Source organism: Gadus chalcogrammus, chromosome 1 (assembly GCF_026213295.1).
Source record: "Gadus chalcogrammus isolate NIFS_2021 chromosome 1, NIFS_Gcha_1.0, whole genome shotgun sequence".
Taxonomy (NCBI): Eukaryota; Metazoa; Chordata; class Actinopteri; order Gadiformes; family Gadidae; genus Gadus; species Gadus chalcogrammus.
Genome location: NC_079412.1, coordinates 13886884 through 13903673, shown reverse-complemented (window position 1 = coordinate 13903673; position 16790 = coordinate 13886884). Strand labels below are relative to the sequence as shown.

The window sequence follows — 16790 nt, the reverse complement described above, 5'->3', positions numbered from 1 at the left end:
GGCACATATTTCCTTCTTGAAAACAGTAATTTGACGAATTAGCTGTTTTCCATCTCTTTCTCTTTGTATGTGAGTGTGTGTGTGCGTGTTTGTGTGTGTGAGAGTGTGTTTGTGTGTGTGGGGGGCATCTATTATCTGATAAACTGTTGTAAACTGAAATAAGAAATACAAGAGATAAAGGTCACACATTTGCTGTTTACATTTTACTTTACATTATTGCTTTATAGAACTTACAGCGTCACTACGTGAGTGAGAAAAATATGATCTAGGAAAGCAGAACTAGAGACTTAATTAGGCTGAAACAAACACATATTCTACTCACTCATATTCACTAACAAGGAGGCAAACTCATTCAGTACACAAACGCTAATGTTAATAACACACATCCATATCCACACATCCAGACAAATTTCAGCACTGCTGACGAATAAAGTTCATATCATATCATATCATATCATATTCACAAGAATGCCCGCTCGCACACACACTCAAACACACACACACACACACACACACACACACACACACACACACACACACACACACACACACACACACACACACACACACAATACAAAAAATGAATGTCAAACACCAAAACAGCTGCCCGCTATGAATTATCGTTTTTTTCTGAAATAACTCGATACAAAACCAAACTCTGAAATCAATATGTTTACATATTCATAAGCATACATATAACAACTCCAAACACACACAAATATAAATATATAACTATTTTAAATCCATCTGCGAAATTGTCTCTTGAAATTGTCTCTGCAACGTAATGGAATTGATATGTCATATTTCTTTGGCTGTTTCCCCACTGGGAAACCCTGTCCCCCGCTGTGTTTACGGCTCCAAACCACTGCATAGTCAGACCCCTGGGAGATGTAGTCCCCCATCCCCCAACACGCACCACACAGCAGTCTCTCTCTGAATAGTGTGGTCGCCTAGGCGACGGCGTTCTCCAGCGGCTCCTTTTCCCGAGCCTTGGCGCGCTGGGCCTCCTGTGCAGCGGCCAGCTCCTCGTTCTTCTTCACCTCCCGCTGGTACTTGGCCATGATGGCGGCGTAGGCGCAGCCGTACACGGCGGCCGCCAGCATCATCAGACACACGATGCCGCACACCACGCCGGTGATGATCACCGTGGCGATGGCGTGCCGGAGGTTGACGGGCCGCGGCCGCTGCTTGGGCTCGCACTCGGGCAGACCTCCTCCTCCTGCTCCTCCTCCTCCTCCTCCTACTCCACCGCCTCCTCCTCCTCCCCCAGCCACACCACCACCGACCCCACCGGCGGCGCCGAAGCCTTCCGCCATCCCCACGGGGGCGTGGAGCGCGGGGTGGGCGTGGTTGCCGTGGGTGTGGCCTCGGAGCAGCCTCTCCGACTCCAGGTGGTGGATGTTGGCAAACAGGTAGTTGTAGCTGGTGGTCATGCAGGAGTGGAAGAGCTGGTAGGGGATCCTCTGGAGGTCCTTGTCCCGCATGTCCTCAGGCTGGGTGCAGCGCACCTCGTCCACCACGCCACCTGGGGGACAGACGGCCACAGTCAAGAGGGGGACGAGGATGGAGAGATGGACAAGGGTTCATTTAGAGTACGGCTCATCAAGAGTTGATGTATTTATCTGGCCGTTACATAAGACCATGAGTGTTTCTCTTGGATGAATGGAATCGTGATGAGGTCGTGATAATTACGTTCAGCTTTGACAGAAAGCCGAGGTGAAAAAAAGGTTTGCACTTAGCTAAACAACTGTTTTTGGACGATTATTGCGTCGAGTGCAACAGTGCGTGTCGAATCAAACTTTGGAGTAAGGTCTTGTTGGGTCTCGTCGTTGTGACCGCTCCTCCTCTCCGTTTCCCCGCACTCCTTCATTCCCTCTAGTATTTGCTCGCTTTATGTTCTATTTGTATCAGTGCAGCATCTCAGCCCGTGGATTACGCCACACTTGACTTAGCGCCTCTGCTCACATCCTATTCATTATCGCCGCAATAGCCAACAGCCATAGAGCAGCATACCCACTGAGCAGCGTATCCACCCCACCCCGGCTTCATACACTGTCAGGGTTACATTAGTATTGAGTTAAAAGCCATCTTTGGGTTCAGAATGAATATATTGGGGAGATAATATTTATTGAGCAGATATACATACAAAATGGCTTCATCTTCAAAATGAATAAACGCACACACAAACACACATCCTCTTTGGCAAATTGGACGGACCTTTTAGGCTGGTCTCATCCCCAGTGTGTCAAGCCCCCTAGGGATAGAGTATTACCCAAACACTGTGTCTCAATTATGGGACTTTGTGGCCCCCTTTGCTGCATGGCTACAATACTTAGTCCTCAACTGTGACCGTCAGTCATTGTATTAGACTGAGCTTCAGCAATTGTCTTTGACAGAAAGTCCTGTTTATAGGGACTGTGTATGTGTAATGTAAATTGAGCTTGTAATATGTTAGGTAATGTGAGTTTTAGGTGTATTTAAGACACTGACACTCTGAACTTAATTGTCAAAGCCAAGGCTTTGACAGTGAATTCGTACGGACGGCTCTACTAACAGGCATTCCCACTTATAAACGCATAGGTTTCCCATAGTAATTAATCAAACCTTTGAAAATGTAGGTCTCCAGCCAGAGTTTGAGGACTATCAGCTGGCAGTCACATCTCCAAGGGTTCCCCCTTAGAGCCAGGCTGTCAAGGCGACCAAGGGCCTCCATCAGGGAGCGGTCCAGTCTCGTCAGCTTGTTGTGAGCCAGTCCCAGGTGGCTCAGGTTCCTAAGGCTTTCCCCCATCACTCCTGGCAAGCCCCACAGGCTAAAAACCATGCCACACGCAGGGGGAAGAGGATACAAATGATGAATGAGTGTGGGAACTTTCCTTATTGCATGATAGTGAAAAGAATATAACATTTACAAATGTGAAAGTTCACCAATGGAAAGCCCGGAGCATCTTTAAAGGACAAGGTACCTCTGTGCTTTCCTTAATACCGACACTCCCACCACCCACTACTAAAATGTACAATGGTTTTGTCCTGAAGCTTTGGATGGCCCATCTCCTCAGTCGAATCCCCTGCTAATGGACTGAATTGATGAATTCAGTCATAGCATTTTTCTCCATGTTAGCAAAAGTGAGGCAGGAAAGAACGCACAGCAAACAAGCCCCCTGCCCACGCAGCGTATCCACCACTCAAACTTGGCTCAAGTTTTACATTAGTATGTAACCGTTACATAACCACGAACGCACAGAGTGGGGCATCTGCGCTCTCTGCACTCGGACACAGAAAACACTTCCTTTTCCCCGCCTGGGGCGCGTTCTTTTGCCGTACCTGTTGTGCGAAAGGTCGAGGTGCGTGAGCGAGTGTATTGGGGCCAGCAGCCGCTTGTCCAGCTCCCGCAGCCCGTTGTGGGCCAGGTTGAAGCGCTGAAGGTTCCTCAGGCCCAGTAGCGTGGACGGCGACACTGAGGTGATGGAGTTGTTGGACAGGTCCACGATCCGCAAGAAGGGCGTCTCCCGGAAGGCCATGGAGCCCAGGCCCCGGATGCGGTTGTCCTGGAGGTAGAGCTCCTGGGTGTCGGGGTGCAGCCGCCGGGGGATGTCGTAGAGGCCGCGGCCCCGGCAGTCCACCACTTTGGCGCCGGCGTCGCAGGCGCACTCCTTGGGGCAGGCCAGGGTGGCGGGGGGGAGGAGCAGGGAGAGGAGGGCGCACAGCAGGACCGCTGGGGAGAGAGGGGAGCGTACAGACGTGTGACTGAATGTGGCCAGGAGATAATGTCTTATACAACGGTGATAGTTAGCCCCTCACACCTCATGTTGATAAACCTCCCAAAAAATGTACGCAAGGTAGAACTTATGTTATATCACCTGAGAACTTTAAACTAAACATTAAAAAGCCATACCCACTTTTCAGTTCCACGATCTGGTTTCAGCTTGACCATGTATCTCCCTTGGTCTGTAGCTACCCTATGCAGCTAAATCCGCAAAGACGTTTTTTTTCTTGGTTGCGTTTTGACGATGATTTCCTGCCCCCCCTTCCTCCATCTCCTCATAAGGCTCTAGGGCACTTCAACAGGGAGCCATCACCCCTCACCCACACTACCCACACACGGCTTCACTCGCAGCAGATATTGGGTGTCTGAATCCCTTTGAGATAACTTCATACGTGGTATCTTCCTTCTAGAACATTACAGCAGTATTTATAGAATTGGCTGTGCTAGCTCCAGGCTCTCGGAGATAAGGCTCCGGCAGAAGCTTGAAAAAGGCAGTTGGCTAGCTCACAGTGCTTACGCTGCGTCAGAAGCCTTTGATTAGTTTGAAGGAAAGGCAAGGCGTTGGTAGAATTGTGTTGTAATGTCTTCTCTATAGTTGAATGTATACTACCACAATAACATGATTAGTTACTCGAATGAACAAAGACCTCTTGTTGGTTTAGAACAACAATGTTGACCAACGTAGAGCAGCGGCCATCTTAAAATGGAGCCAACCAAATGAGCAACAATGGTCTTTTAACAGCATAGGATCCCGCTCGCTCTTAGTTTATAAACAAGAGCAACCAGAGAGCAATCTGGTTCTTTATGATCAATATCCCAGCTGTTTGTCTGTACGGTGGCTTCCTCAGTGCCTGCTGTAATATCCTGATGTGTTGCGACCTCTATGCGGTGGGTCAGAGATTTGTGTGAATCACATACTTGTTTTGCAAAGCAAGAAACATGCATTTGTGAGCACGCATGCCGCTGCACCAACAGAGACACAACGAAGCATGCACCGAAAGGAGCATGCTTGAATGTGAGCATACATGCCCGCAAATGAATCCATGCACACGCATACACACACATACACAAACACACGCAACCACACACAAACAGCATTAGCTCAGTCAAGTGTTAGAACAGCAGGTCTAGAATGAGGTCAACGCAAGAGAACGGCTGATGTGTTTTGGCATTATAAAAAAATCCTTAGAGAATACACGGAATGACCGCTTCAAACAAGCATCACATCAATACGGATATCACAAAAGCATTATTCTTACATAACACGCATACAACAGAGCCTGGAGATCAGTGTAAAATTGCACGTTTCCTGAAATAAGTCCGCCACACACATTGCCCTTTCTAGAGTACAACAACTCAACTGTTGCAGCGGTAAACACAGAACCACCCCTGTACTCATCAGTGCTCATCTGTTTCCCACCACATTATCGGCACGGTTCTCATAAACAGCCCGTACCTCGTCGTTGCATAACGCACGCATCCTGCCACTATCCCCTAGCCACGCGACTCCTACCTGTCATGTCTGCTGGGGAGCTCCTCTCTTCAGCAGCGGCAGTGGCAGCCTCTCCGCTGCGTTCGGTGCGTCCCAGAGCGGCGCGGCGGCAGCGAGTGGTCACAGATCCTCGGCTCCCCGTGGCGTGGCGTTCCCGTGAGCGTCGCCGCCGTGGGGAGATCCATTTGGCAATCGATGAAGGGGAAAGGACCAGGGCGCTAAGCGTTGCCCTCTCCTGGTCGAGTTGTAGTAGCAGTCAGGGGTCAGGTGGATATTAGGGGGGGTGGGGGGGGAGGGGTGGAGCTCTGGGAGGAGGAGGGGGTGGGGGGAGAAGAGAAGGAGAAGGGAGAAAGATCAGCAGACGAGCCCCGTAAAGCCCTCAGGACCTGTAGCCCTGCCCGCGTGAGCTGGAAACCCCATCGGTACGGAGAGACCAGAGCACAGCCCACTGCCAGCCAACACGCCAGCCAGTCTGGAAATAAACAACACTGGAGATCTGGCTCGCTCTCACTCCCTTCCTCTCTCTCTCTCTCTAGCTCCCGCTCTCTCTATCTCTCTCCCACTTGCTATCTCTGTCTCTCTCTCACACACGCTCTCTCTATCTTGCTCTCTCTCTCTCTCTCTCCCTCTCTCTTGTTCTCTCTCTCTCTTTCTCACACACTCTGTCTCTATCAAGCACTCTCACTCTCTCTCTCTCCCTCTCCCTCAAGCTCCCTCAAGCTCCCTTCCCTCTCTGTCTCTCCATCACTCTCTCACGCTTGCACTGTCTCCGTCTCTATAGCACACCCTCTTTCACTCTTTCTCTCTTGCTATCTCTTTCTTGTGCTCTGCCTCTATCTCTCACACAAGGCTCTCTATTTATCTCACAGTCCTTCCCTACTATGCCCATCTCTCCTCGTTGTCCTATTCAGCTTTATTTATTTTATTCCTATTGTTTTGGTCCTTCACTAACCTGACCCGTCACTGCTCTATTCATTCCTCCACCTTTTTTGCTTTTTCTTGGCATCCTTTATTTTTGGCTAGTGTAACCCGACAGTTGTGTTATTTTATACCTACCCACATACATACATATGTACGTAAATACACACACACACATACACATATACATACACATATAGAAATACATGCAAACATACATGCATGTATGCATATATACAAACATACATGCAAGTATGCATAAATGTGTACATGCATACATGCGTCCTCACGGGTAGAAATGTACAGGAATTGCTCTCAAGAAGAAAAAGGTCAGGGGGTTAGAGATGAATGACTGATTCAATGTCACGCCCTATCTGTTTTTGTTTTGTATTTTTATGTTATTAATTTTTTATATTAAACAATTTCAGCATCTAGGATGTCCCCTATTGGAAACTAAAATGATTCCTCTTTAACTTCCGAGACTAAGTGAGTGCTGTACTGATAATGAAACGCTACACTCAGATCCTGGAAGTATCGCATTACTGACTTCACATATGGATCTATCTTAACAATCTGTCCTCTTGAATCCTTGACCTTCTCAATCACTTGTGGCCATGGCATACCCAAACTACTCCTTTTAGGGGTAAATGCTGGGTATGTTAATCATTATGTACTTATATGAGGAATGTCAACTGATAGCAATGAGCAGTAAACATCAGAGAGACGGAAGAACAAATTGTATTCAACACATTTAATAGAAAGACATTAATCTGTGTACCCATCTTCGCACCATCTTAACATGAAATGCAATAGCTTTTAAGTTTAAGGTGTACACCATCACCATACACATATGTTGCTATCGTTAAACATAAGAAACAAGTCAATTAGTTCAGCCTTCATAGCTACAAGCGCTAGCTTTCCAACCTGCAATTTGCCACACTCTGAAGACACTCTTATCTGCTCAAGACCAGAACAAGGACATTGCACTTGAAGTCTATCACACAATATTTGCATCTTGAGAAACAGCCTCCTGTGTGTGTGTGTGTGTGTGTGTGTGTGTGTGTGTGTGTGTGTGTGTGTGTGTGTGTGTGTGTGTGTGTGTGTGTGTGTGTGTGTGTGTGTGTGTGTGTGTGTGTGTGTGTGTGCGTGTGTGTACTATATTCCTCCTCTGCATGTCGCTGGGCATCTCGTGTGTGCTGACATGATGCGGCCCCTTTGCTCTGCTCCAATGAGGAGCTACGCTGCCGGGCCAATGCACCACTGCACTCGCAAATCACTTGACGTGTGTGCGTGTGTGTTTGTATGTCTGTCTGTCCGTGTGTGTTTGTTTGTGTCTGTAGTCATCGACACAGGTAGCAACCATAAGATGACCCTTCACTTCTCACGGCATAAACACACGGCAGTGCACACAGAAAATCCCACGCAAATCTCACCCTCTTGTGTAGAGGGTAAGATCTGTTTCTGCACACAAACACGCTTGCACACATGGAAATGCAAAAGGCATGTGCTGTTGTTGAACCTCGACATTTAGGATTTAACTCTGTCCCCTCGCAGCTCTCTTGTGATGGGCAGAATGTGGAGGGATTTAAAAGGCTGCTAGTCTTTTTACTCTGAAAGCCATATCAGGGAAATTTAATTCACTCTAATGCAGTAGTACAACCAAAACAGAGCAATGCAATCATCAGAAGAGGAAATGAGCTGCCTGTTATTCTCTTGTCTAGTCACTGACAATAAATGTATTTTTAGATAATTATACATCTCTCAAGGCCTTAGATACTCAACTGTTCTAGTAATTGCCCAAATGAATTTTGTATTTAATTACAGGACAAACTTTAAAAAATGTGTTATTTTAATGAGATTCAAATAAGATATATTTGGTATCTTTTTCTTTTATTATTTTTTCAATTAGAATTAAATTCTTGCATTCTCTTTTTTTGTGTCATTGTAACTGATGTTTAACATGTCCTCACACAACATTGCACTACATTCGATGAGCAGTGTTGATTAGAAACCTCAATGCTAACTCCACTAACTTGGCTCTTCCCGCGTCTATAGTGTGTGGGTTTCCATTGTCCCTGGCCAACATCTTAAGTGAGCCAGTGGTCCTGTGTGGTGTTCTCCATGTGGGAGTGGAGCTGGTGGGTTTTTTGAAGGGGTGGGTGGGCAGGGGGACATGCATGCCTGTGACTGGGGGGGGGGGGGGGGGGGGGGTGGTAATCTGCACCTGTTCCAGGAGCTAAAACAGGCAGTGGCTGTAGTGTTATTCTATACTCACTCACTGGACACGCGCAACTAAAGCTAAGTGTTTGACGGGTCGCAGAACATGTGTGAATGCATGGATGCGTGCACGGGTTATGCATACGTGACATGTGTAGGTGATACACATAGTCGCAAAGCAACCCCATGTTCACACATTTTAGGATTCATTCATAGGTGATTCGTTTTGATTCACTGTGAGACGTTTTCTCGGGCCACATATCACGGGGGCCATTATTAGGTTTTATGGAACGTTTGCGTGTGAAATTGAGATGAGAATGAAGTGCGAGGGTAAGCCTGGGATCTTAAGGACTCCTGGCCTCTGTTGAAAGGGTCTTTTAAACCCCAGCTGCTGAAATATACACAGTTAGCCTGTCACTGAATGGTGACAGAAGCCCATTTGAATGAGGTTCTTTGTGGATTTTTTTTTTGCAGGGGGGGTTACTCCTCACTTTTCCATTTACTCAACTACCCGTGGCTGCTGTGCAGCAGGCCACTGTGCATCTGAATTTCAGCTCCTGTGGTGCACGGTCCTACTCTCAGAGCCCCAGAAACATGATGGACCCCCGCCGTGAGACAACTAGGGGGGTCCAGAAGTAGTCAGGGGTTAGTGGGAGAGGAGGATGGGGAGCAGGGGTGTGGGCAGAATCAAAGCGAACCTCTGTGCCGACTAGTATGTTGACTCTCAGACGTTCTCTGCAATAGATTCATATTCCACTGGGGGGAATGATGGTCGTATTCCTGTGTTTTGCTACCTGCTGCGGGGAGGCAGATTGCAGCAGGGAGGAGTGGCTCCGGGAGGCAGAATTGGAATCCAGAGCAGCGAGGGGAGGCTGATGGCGCTGGTGGATCTTATCTTGGCACACAGCGAGGGGAGGCTTATCCTGAAACCAGGGGTGAAACCACACGAGTGTGGTTCAGATGTCTCCAGACAGATATGTTACCGGCACACTAAGCAATGCGCCCGTACCTGTTCCGCTTATAGGTTCATGTTTACTGGGCGGGACTCAGAGGCCGGGGCACAACATTATTACATGTTTGTTTGGTTGTTGCTACACGGAGAGGACCTTGCACTGGTTTAGTTTAAATATGCTCCCCCTTAACCCTGTGGACGAGGGCATTTGTGACTCTGCAGTCGTAAAAGATCATTGTACATTGTAAAAGGCTCATGCCTGTCCATAAATACATACCTACATACATAAATACATACATAAATACATGCATACATACATACATGGAAGAATACATGCTTGCCCCCACACACACCCCCCCCCCCCTCCCACCCCACCCCCACACACACACACACACACACACAAACACACATACAGAAACCATAAATACACGGACATAGGAACAGACTTCCATTTATCCTCAGACGCCATGGGGTCTCGCTGCCAATATTTATTTTTAGCTGTTAACCACGTTGGTGTCGATCGTGCTTCGGCGAATACTGTAGCTCATGTGGCCTGCAGCACGCAGGAAACAAAACAAAGTAGCCCACTCAGAACATCCTGCCTCCCACCATTCTTTCCGCCCAACAGAATGACGTAGTATCGACACACGGTAGGGTAAAAGAACGATCCGTCCCTCTATCTACCATCAACAGAGTAACTAGGCCAGTTAGGGTCTGTCTTCCCCTGGCACCTTCCTCTAATTCCCCCTGGGGGGGCGTCTCTATCTCAGAGTGTCCGGCCCTGGGGGACCTTATCCCTCCAGTGAGGAGAGGCAGGGGCCCCCTGGGGGAGATCTTTAGCACACGCTCCAAAACCCCGTCAGCTGACACCTCTGAGGGGAGGAGCAGCAGCGGCTGAGCTTTTAGGCCCTCTCGGATCACCGAGCAACAGAGGGCTCTGCCTTATGACGCCACCGCCTCTCTACGGCCGCCCCTGTCTTATCACCCGGATCACTGCAGACCACGCACCTAACTCACCGCACACCGCTTCACTGCCACTTGTGATCAATTAAAGGGGACATACTATACCACCAGGTGTGAGTGTGATTAGCCGTTACAAGCCCTCTTGAAAATTGGCCTCGACTGACATCAAAAGTGGGCGTGTCCATCTGGATGCAAGCTGGATAGATCAGTCTACCAGCCTACCCAGTGGATTGTCCCAAACGTTGCTCATCTAACCGTCATCGAGGGGGACACACCCACTTGTGATGTCAGAAGAGGCAGATTTCCAAACGGGTTGCAATGGATGATCACACTCACACCTGGGGGCATAATATATGACACCTTTAAGATCCTGAGCCACCTGAACTCCTCCATTTAGGATCATCTCTCTCCCGCTCTCTTCAATGCAGCAAGCCCAGAGAGGTCTATTGGTTGAGGCTTGAAGTTGCTTGTTGACAGCCCTCATACGTCTCTGCACGAAAAACCTTCACTGTCTCTAATGTCTCTCTTCCAGCTGTGGGCATCCAGATGAAGCTGGACTTCTTTAAGAAGAAGTTCTGGACGGCCAGTAGACAGGTAGGTTTGTGCAGGCTCATGCACACACATACACACACACACACACACACACACACACTCAAACACACACAAATACACACACACATACACATATACATATACATATACACACACACATACACATGCACATACACACACACAAACACACATACAATCACACAAATTACAAAAACCATAAATCATTCATTCATACGCTGATACACATGTAGATACATGCACATGTCGTACTGCTGACTGATACAAATTGAACCAACCTTCTTAATCGAGTGAGTGTGAGCTAACCCACACAAAGAGCAGCATTGGCAATCTCCAAACTGCGAAACGATTAAAGCTGCAATATAGTTGGATCCAAGACATAAACGTAAAACAGACATGCACACGTGTGTGTGCTGTTGGTGTGTGGTGTGTTTCACACACACACACACACACACACACACACACACACACACACACACACACACACACACACACACACATACACACACATGCAAACACATGCAAACACACAAACACACACACACACACGCACACACACAAACATGTACACACACACATGATCTTTTCCTCCTGGAATTAAAAGCTTAATAGTCCCAAGTTATCTGGCCAGTGTTCCATGGCTGTAGGCCTGAGGAAATCTGTTTAAGTTTCACTTTAAAACTCCACGGGTGTTCGTCAGCTTGGTTTGGATTGAGGTCTCAACGTTGGGGAAAATGAAAAGAGAAGACCATCTTGTACCGTATAGACACTGTATCGATCGATCAGCCCCCACCTGGTCCTATATGCTCATCAACATGAATCCTGTGTTCCAGTGTGCGGCTCTGGACGGGAAGTGTTCCATCAACTGCGATGATGAGGTCGGTTTCCTGTCGCTCTCTTCCTCTCCATTCGCATTAACTTCAAAAGAGATGTATTGCCATGGAAAAATGTACTTTGTGAAAGCAGTTTACAAATCAGACAAAGGAAAAATACCAAAGCACTATAAGAAAGATAGTAGAGAACTAAAGGGATTCACTCTTAGTAACCCTCTCTTTCTCGAACTTCAGTCTATCAGTATGCTTAATCATGCAGATTTTCATATACGGCATATACCTCATTCATATTTATGTTAATTAATTTTATTCTAGACCATGTCATTTTACTTTAATCATCATATAATGATGAATTCCTCGCTCATCCTACTTCGGCCTTTGACATTTCCTGATTCTGAAGGCCTGGCTGCGGTTGTTATCAATGCGTTGCACATGTGAGCCCCTGTTTCCTGCTCTCTGCATCCTGTCACACAGAACATCAACTGCTACCTGATCGACAACAACGGCTTTGTGCTGGTGGCCGAGGACTACACACTGGTGAGCTCCACGTGCATGTTACCCACCAGGGGAGTCCGGCTGAGCACAAGTGATACACGGGCTACAATCACTTAGCTGCTACTCATCATAATGATGCTGTAACGAATGCCACGTGCTGGACGGGTTTTGATCCGCAACATCTGGAAATCAGAGCCCTTATAATGTCACGCTCCACTCATCGGGCTACAAGGGACTGCCTGTGGCGTTGTCACGTGCGTCACACACACATATGGAAAACAATTGGTTAAGCAAGGCTAAAAGTGTCGTTTAGGCATGGTTCTGATATGGCTTCACTGAAAACTTCATCCTGAACTTAATCACTGTGTTAGTGACCATAGGAATGCTGTGTCATGTAACTCATCGGCATCATTGCATACACATGTTGTAGCCCTCATGAAAGGCCTGTTTGGTCGTAGTGTTTATCCCCCGCAGTTCATCATATGTTCAGGGCGAACGTATGTCCCTCTGTGGTGTGTCCAGATTGTACTTGAGTTATGCTCGCATTGCTGTCCCTGAGTCAACTCTGTTAAGCTGTCTGTCCACTCCAGACATGCTGTCACTACGGCTTTAGCTCATCCAAAACCCTCTGCCCTGGCGCTGTCCTCTCTGCCCTTCTCTCTCTCTTTCTCTCTCTTTCTATTCTTTCTCTCGGTCACTCTATTCTCATATAATCTTGCTTTCTCTCTTCTCGCCCTCCCCCATCTCTCTCATCCTAATTGCTCTCTATCACACATTCAGCCACACTTTGTCGAACCGCCCTCCCCCAGCTAAAACAACACAGCCCTGTGGCCATGGATATTTTCCTTCTCTCTCTTGCTCTCTCGCTCTCCTGCTCTCTCTCTCTCTCTCTCTCTCTCTCTCTCTCTCTCTCTCTCTCTCTCTCTCTCTCTCTCTCTCTCTCTCTCTCTCTCTCTCTCTCTCTCTCTCTCTCTCTCTCTCTCTCACTCTCTCACTCTCTCTCTTTATTCTCACACTCTGTCCGTCTGTCTCTTTCTCTCTCTCTTTCTCTCCCTCCCATCTCTCCCCCTCTCTCTCTCTCTCTGTCTCTCTCTCTCCCTCCCCTCTCTCTCCTCCCCCCCCCTCTCTCTCTCTCCCTCTCTCCCTGTCTCTCTCCCTCTCGCTCTATGCTGCTCTACGTGTGTCTCTCTCCCCCCTCTGGCCCAGGGGCAGGTTGTCGTCCTGTATTCATCTCTGTGTGCTCTGTTTGTGTTTCCTGTTCCCTTACAGACGGGGAAGTTCTTTGGAGAAGCTGAGGGAGCCGTAATGAATAAGCTGCTGCAGATGGGCTCCTTCAAGCGGTGAGCCTGTCACACTGTTTAGGAACGTATAGGTGTGTGTGTGTGTGTGTGTGTGTGTGTGTGTGTGTGTGTGTGTGTGTGTGTGTGTGTGTGTGTGTGTGTGTGTGTGTGTGTGTGTGTGTGTGTGTGTGTGTGTGTGTGTGTGTGAATGTTATTAAAACAACATTGTATTTGCGTTTTGTTGTGCCCATGAAAAGGATTAGCGAAAAACTGTAAAAGTGCAATCAAAAACAAATCCTCCAACGACCCCTGTGTGACACATACACACACCCACGGTACATTATCATGCAACCAATCACACAGTCCACATCAAGGCATGTGTGCGAGTCTGTGTGCGTGTATGTGAGTGTGTGCACAAGGTTTTTTGTGTGTCTGTGTATGATCTTTTTGTGCGTCTGACAGAGAATCATGCTGGTGCATGACATCATGTCTCCCCTATGCACTGACAACTCTTAACTTGGCCAATCACATCAAGCTATTCAGCAGCGACCCTTGACCTCCCTCCGGCTCAGTGGACTTCTCCGTTAGGGGATTACTGCAAATCTGTTCCTGAAACGGAGGAATTAAGGGAAACAGGAAGTGTCCACACGCACACACACAAACACCCCCACACACACACATATGGACACCAATATTAACACTGGCACACACACATCTGCACATTAGCGCACATTACACAACACTTGGATACATAAACACAGAGACGCACACACACACTCAGACTTGCAGTGTTAGGTGTTGTGGAAAGAGCCAGAGGCGCGGGTGGTGAGGGCTGTGTGATTAATTTGGTAATTCAAGCCAGGCGGACATCAGTCTCAGTGTTACTGTAGATAAATACAGATGGACACATACTCGAACAGACTTTTTATCCCCCAGAATATTAAGCGAAACCGCTTCATGGAATATGCCCACGGTATCTTTTTACCTCTGCAAGCAGTATAAATTAACCCAGAGTGGGCTGGGAAATAGAAGCGCTGGCCCTTTACCCAGAATGCCCTTGTTCATATTGAGGAAATGCTGTGTGCGTTCAGGGGCGAAGGATTTGAGGATTTTCTTTTAGGTTTAGCTGTCGTCTCTCGTGGGTGTCACTCGGGCGTCGGGCTGTCTTCTCCTGGGTAGGGAGCGGTGGATGACAGACTCCCAGAGACAAGCCGCCTCCACCTTCTCGTTAGAGGGATGACCATCAAGAGACCGTGTGGTTCTCCAACCCACAGAGAGAGAGGGAGGGAGAGAGAGAGAGAGAGACTACCACAGCGCTCACCCAATGATATATCGCCGTTGATATCTTCCACGCAGAGGACGAACTGTGACAAACGATGTCAGTGATGTGTTGATGCGATGAGTAATGAGAGGCTTACGAAATCACAAATAATTAATGAATCCGGCATGACGCGTCTCAAGTGATCGCCGACTCAGGGCGAGAGATGTGCTAAACAGGGCCCGCTTGTGTTTTCCACTCCCACTGACTGATAGTAACATCAGAGGAACTTGGAGGAACTTGTTGCCTCCACAAGACAAACGCCCGAGTGTATCGTTCAACGTTAGAGGCTAGGCCAAAAAAGGACGATACCGTTTGTTGGTCCTCACACATTGGAATGATCTGGCCTCAAACATAATGGGCGGAAAACAAAATGTGAAAGGGAACATTAAAATAAGATGCAATGGAGACAGACATGGTTTTGGACCATGGAACACGTGTACGTACGCACGCACAACGCACACATACACATTCATGCATACGAACACATGCTCTGTGCAATGTATTTAGTATTATAATCCAGTATGACGCATCTTAATTAACGGAATGTCCATGACCCCGGTCACGGTCAGCCTGGGACGGATCAGACGTCACCCATGCATGCATACACGTTTAGCCTTAGTGTGTAGGTCTGTGTGTGTCTACGTGTGAACGGGTCAGTGCGGTTGCACGTGAGAGTGCCTGTGTGTGTGTGGTGTGTCTGTGCGTGAGGTGTGTGTTGGCGTGTGTGTGTGTGTGTGTGTGTGCAGAACATTTGGGGATACTAGATGGGATATAGAAAACTAGGGGCTTAGCCTGCCTGCCTTAGGGTGTGAGGTCCGATTCTTGGCAGGTCGGGTCATTGAAGAGCTGTCCAACACACACACACACACACACACACCAACATAGCCGCACACTGGGCGATCTTGGCTCTGGTTCACTTTCCGTTTCCTCTCCCATGCCGGATCCAACCTCTATGGGGTCCCTCGCTGAGCTATAGGTGGAGCAGCCGCTGCAGCTGAGGTGGGCTCTCCTCTGCCTTCTCCCTCCTCACACTGCACTCACATAGGACCGGCCCCTGCAGGCACAGAGAGCGAGCGGCATGCCAGACCCTACTCCACGGGCACCCTCCACATCCTGGATGTGTTTCCTTCAGCAGGTCCGATGACCTTCCTTCTTTATTTCTTTCACTCAATTCTTCCTTCTTCTTTTCTTCTTTTCTTCCTCCCGTCCTCACTTCCTTCCTTCCATCAATCCTTCCTTCCTTCCCTCCTTCCTCCATTCATCCAACCCTGTACTCCCTCCTCCAATCCTCACTTCCTTCCTTCCGGTCCTTCCTCAATTTCTCCTTACCTCATTTCCTCACCTCTATCCTCCTCCCCTCCGCCTCTTCCCTTTTCTCCATCCATCCTCCCTTCCTTTAACTCCATCCTCCCTCCCTCCCTTTCCTCCATCCTCCCTCCCTCCATCCCTTCCCTCCCTCCATGCATCCTCCCTCCCTCCCTCCCTTCCTTCCCTCCATCCTCCCTTCCCTCCATCCTCCCTCCCTCCATCCCTTCCCTTCCTTCCCTCCCTCCCTCCCTCCCTCCCTCCCTCCCTCCCTCCCTCCCTTCCCCCTCTATAGGGTGACCCTCTACGACTACCAGGCCGTCTGCCTGATCTACTCGGAGAGGAGCGACAGCGCTCACACTCTGTTGGACGTGAGTAGGCAACCACCGCCGCACGGCTCCTTCTCTCCCACACCGCGACCTCCACGTTCACACGCCGCCCCGCACCACACACACACACACACACACACACACGCACACGCACACGGACACGCACACGCACACGCACACGCACACGCACACACGCGCGCGCGCGCGCTAGTCCAACCGCTTAATAAAAACCCACAAGGTCTTGACTACTTTCTGGCGTGACTCATCTATGTAGATGGCGAACGCTCGGATGGAAAGCCACAATGACTCACTGGAGTGGACGCTTCATTTGCGTCGGGGTTTACAAGTTGCA

The 16790-nt window shown here is 48.6% G+C and overlaps 2 protein-coding genes across 2 annotated transcripts in view; one reads left to right on the top strand and one right to left on the bottom strand.

The window, feature by feature from the left end:
* Positions 1–5509, bottom strand: part of LOC130382798 (leucine-rich repeat and transmembrane domain-containing protein 1) — a 6125-nt gene extending 616 nt beyond the window's left edge. The window contains exons 1-4 of the mRNA XM_056590710.1: positions 5277–5509; positions 3322–3712; positions 2605–2810; positions 1–1525 (exon numbers count right to left, since the gene is read on the bottom strand). The exon at positions 1–1525 is cut by the window's left edge and continues 616 nt beyond it. Coding sequence (XP_056446685.1) covers positions 951–1525; positions 2605–2810; positions 3322–3712; positions 5277–5283 — 1179 coding nt within the window. The 5' untranslated portion in view covers positions 5284–5509 and the 3' untranslated portion in view covers positions 1–950. The remainder of the gene's footprint in view (positions 1526–2604; positions 2811–3321; positions 3713–5276) is intronic.
* The window catches only part of LOC130370457 (voltage-dependent calcium channel subunit alpha-2/delta-3-like), a 135901-nt gene that overhangs the window by 105403 nt on the left and 13708 nt on the right, over positions 1–16790 (top strand). Inside the window, exons 25-29 of the mRNA XM_056576394.1 lie at positions 10838–10899; positions 11709–11753; positions 12183–12245; positions 13473–13543; positions 16405–16480. Coding sequence (XP_056432369.1) covers positions 10838–10899; positions 11709–11753; positions 12183–12245; positions 13473–13543; positions 16405–16480 — 317 coding nt within the window. The remainder of the gene's footprint in view (positions 1–10837; positions 10900–11708; positions 11754–12182; positions 12246–13472; positions 13544–16404; positions 16481–16790) is intronic.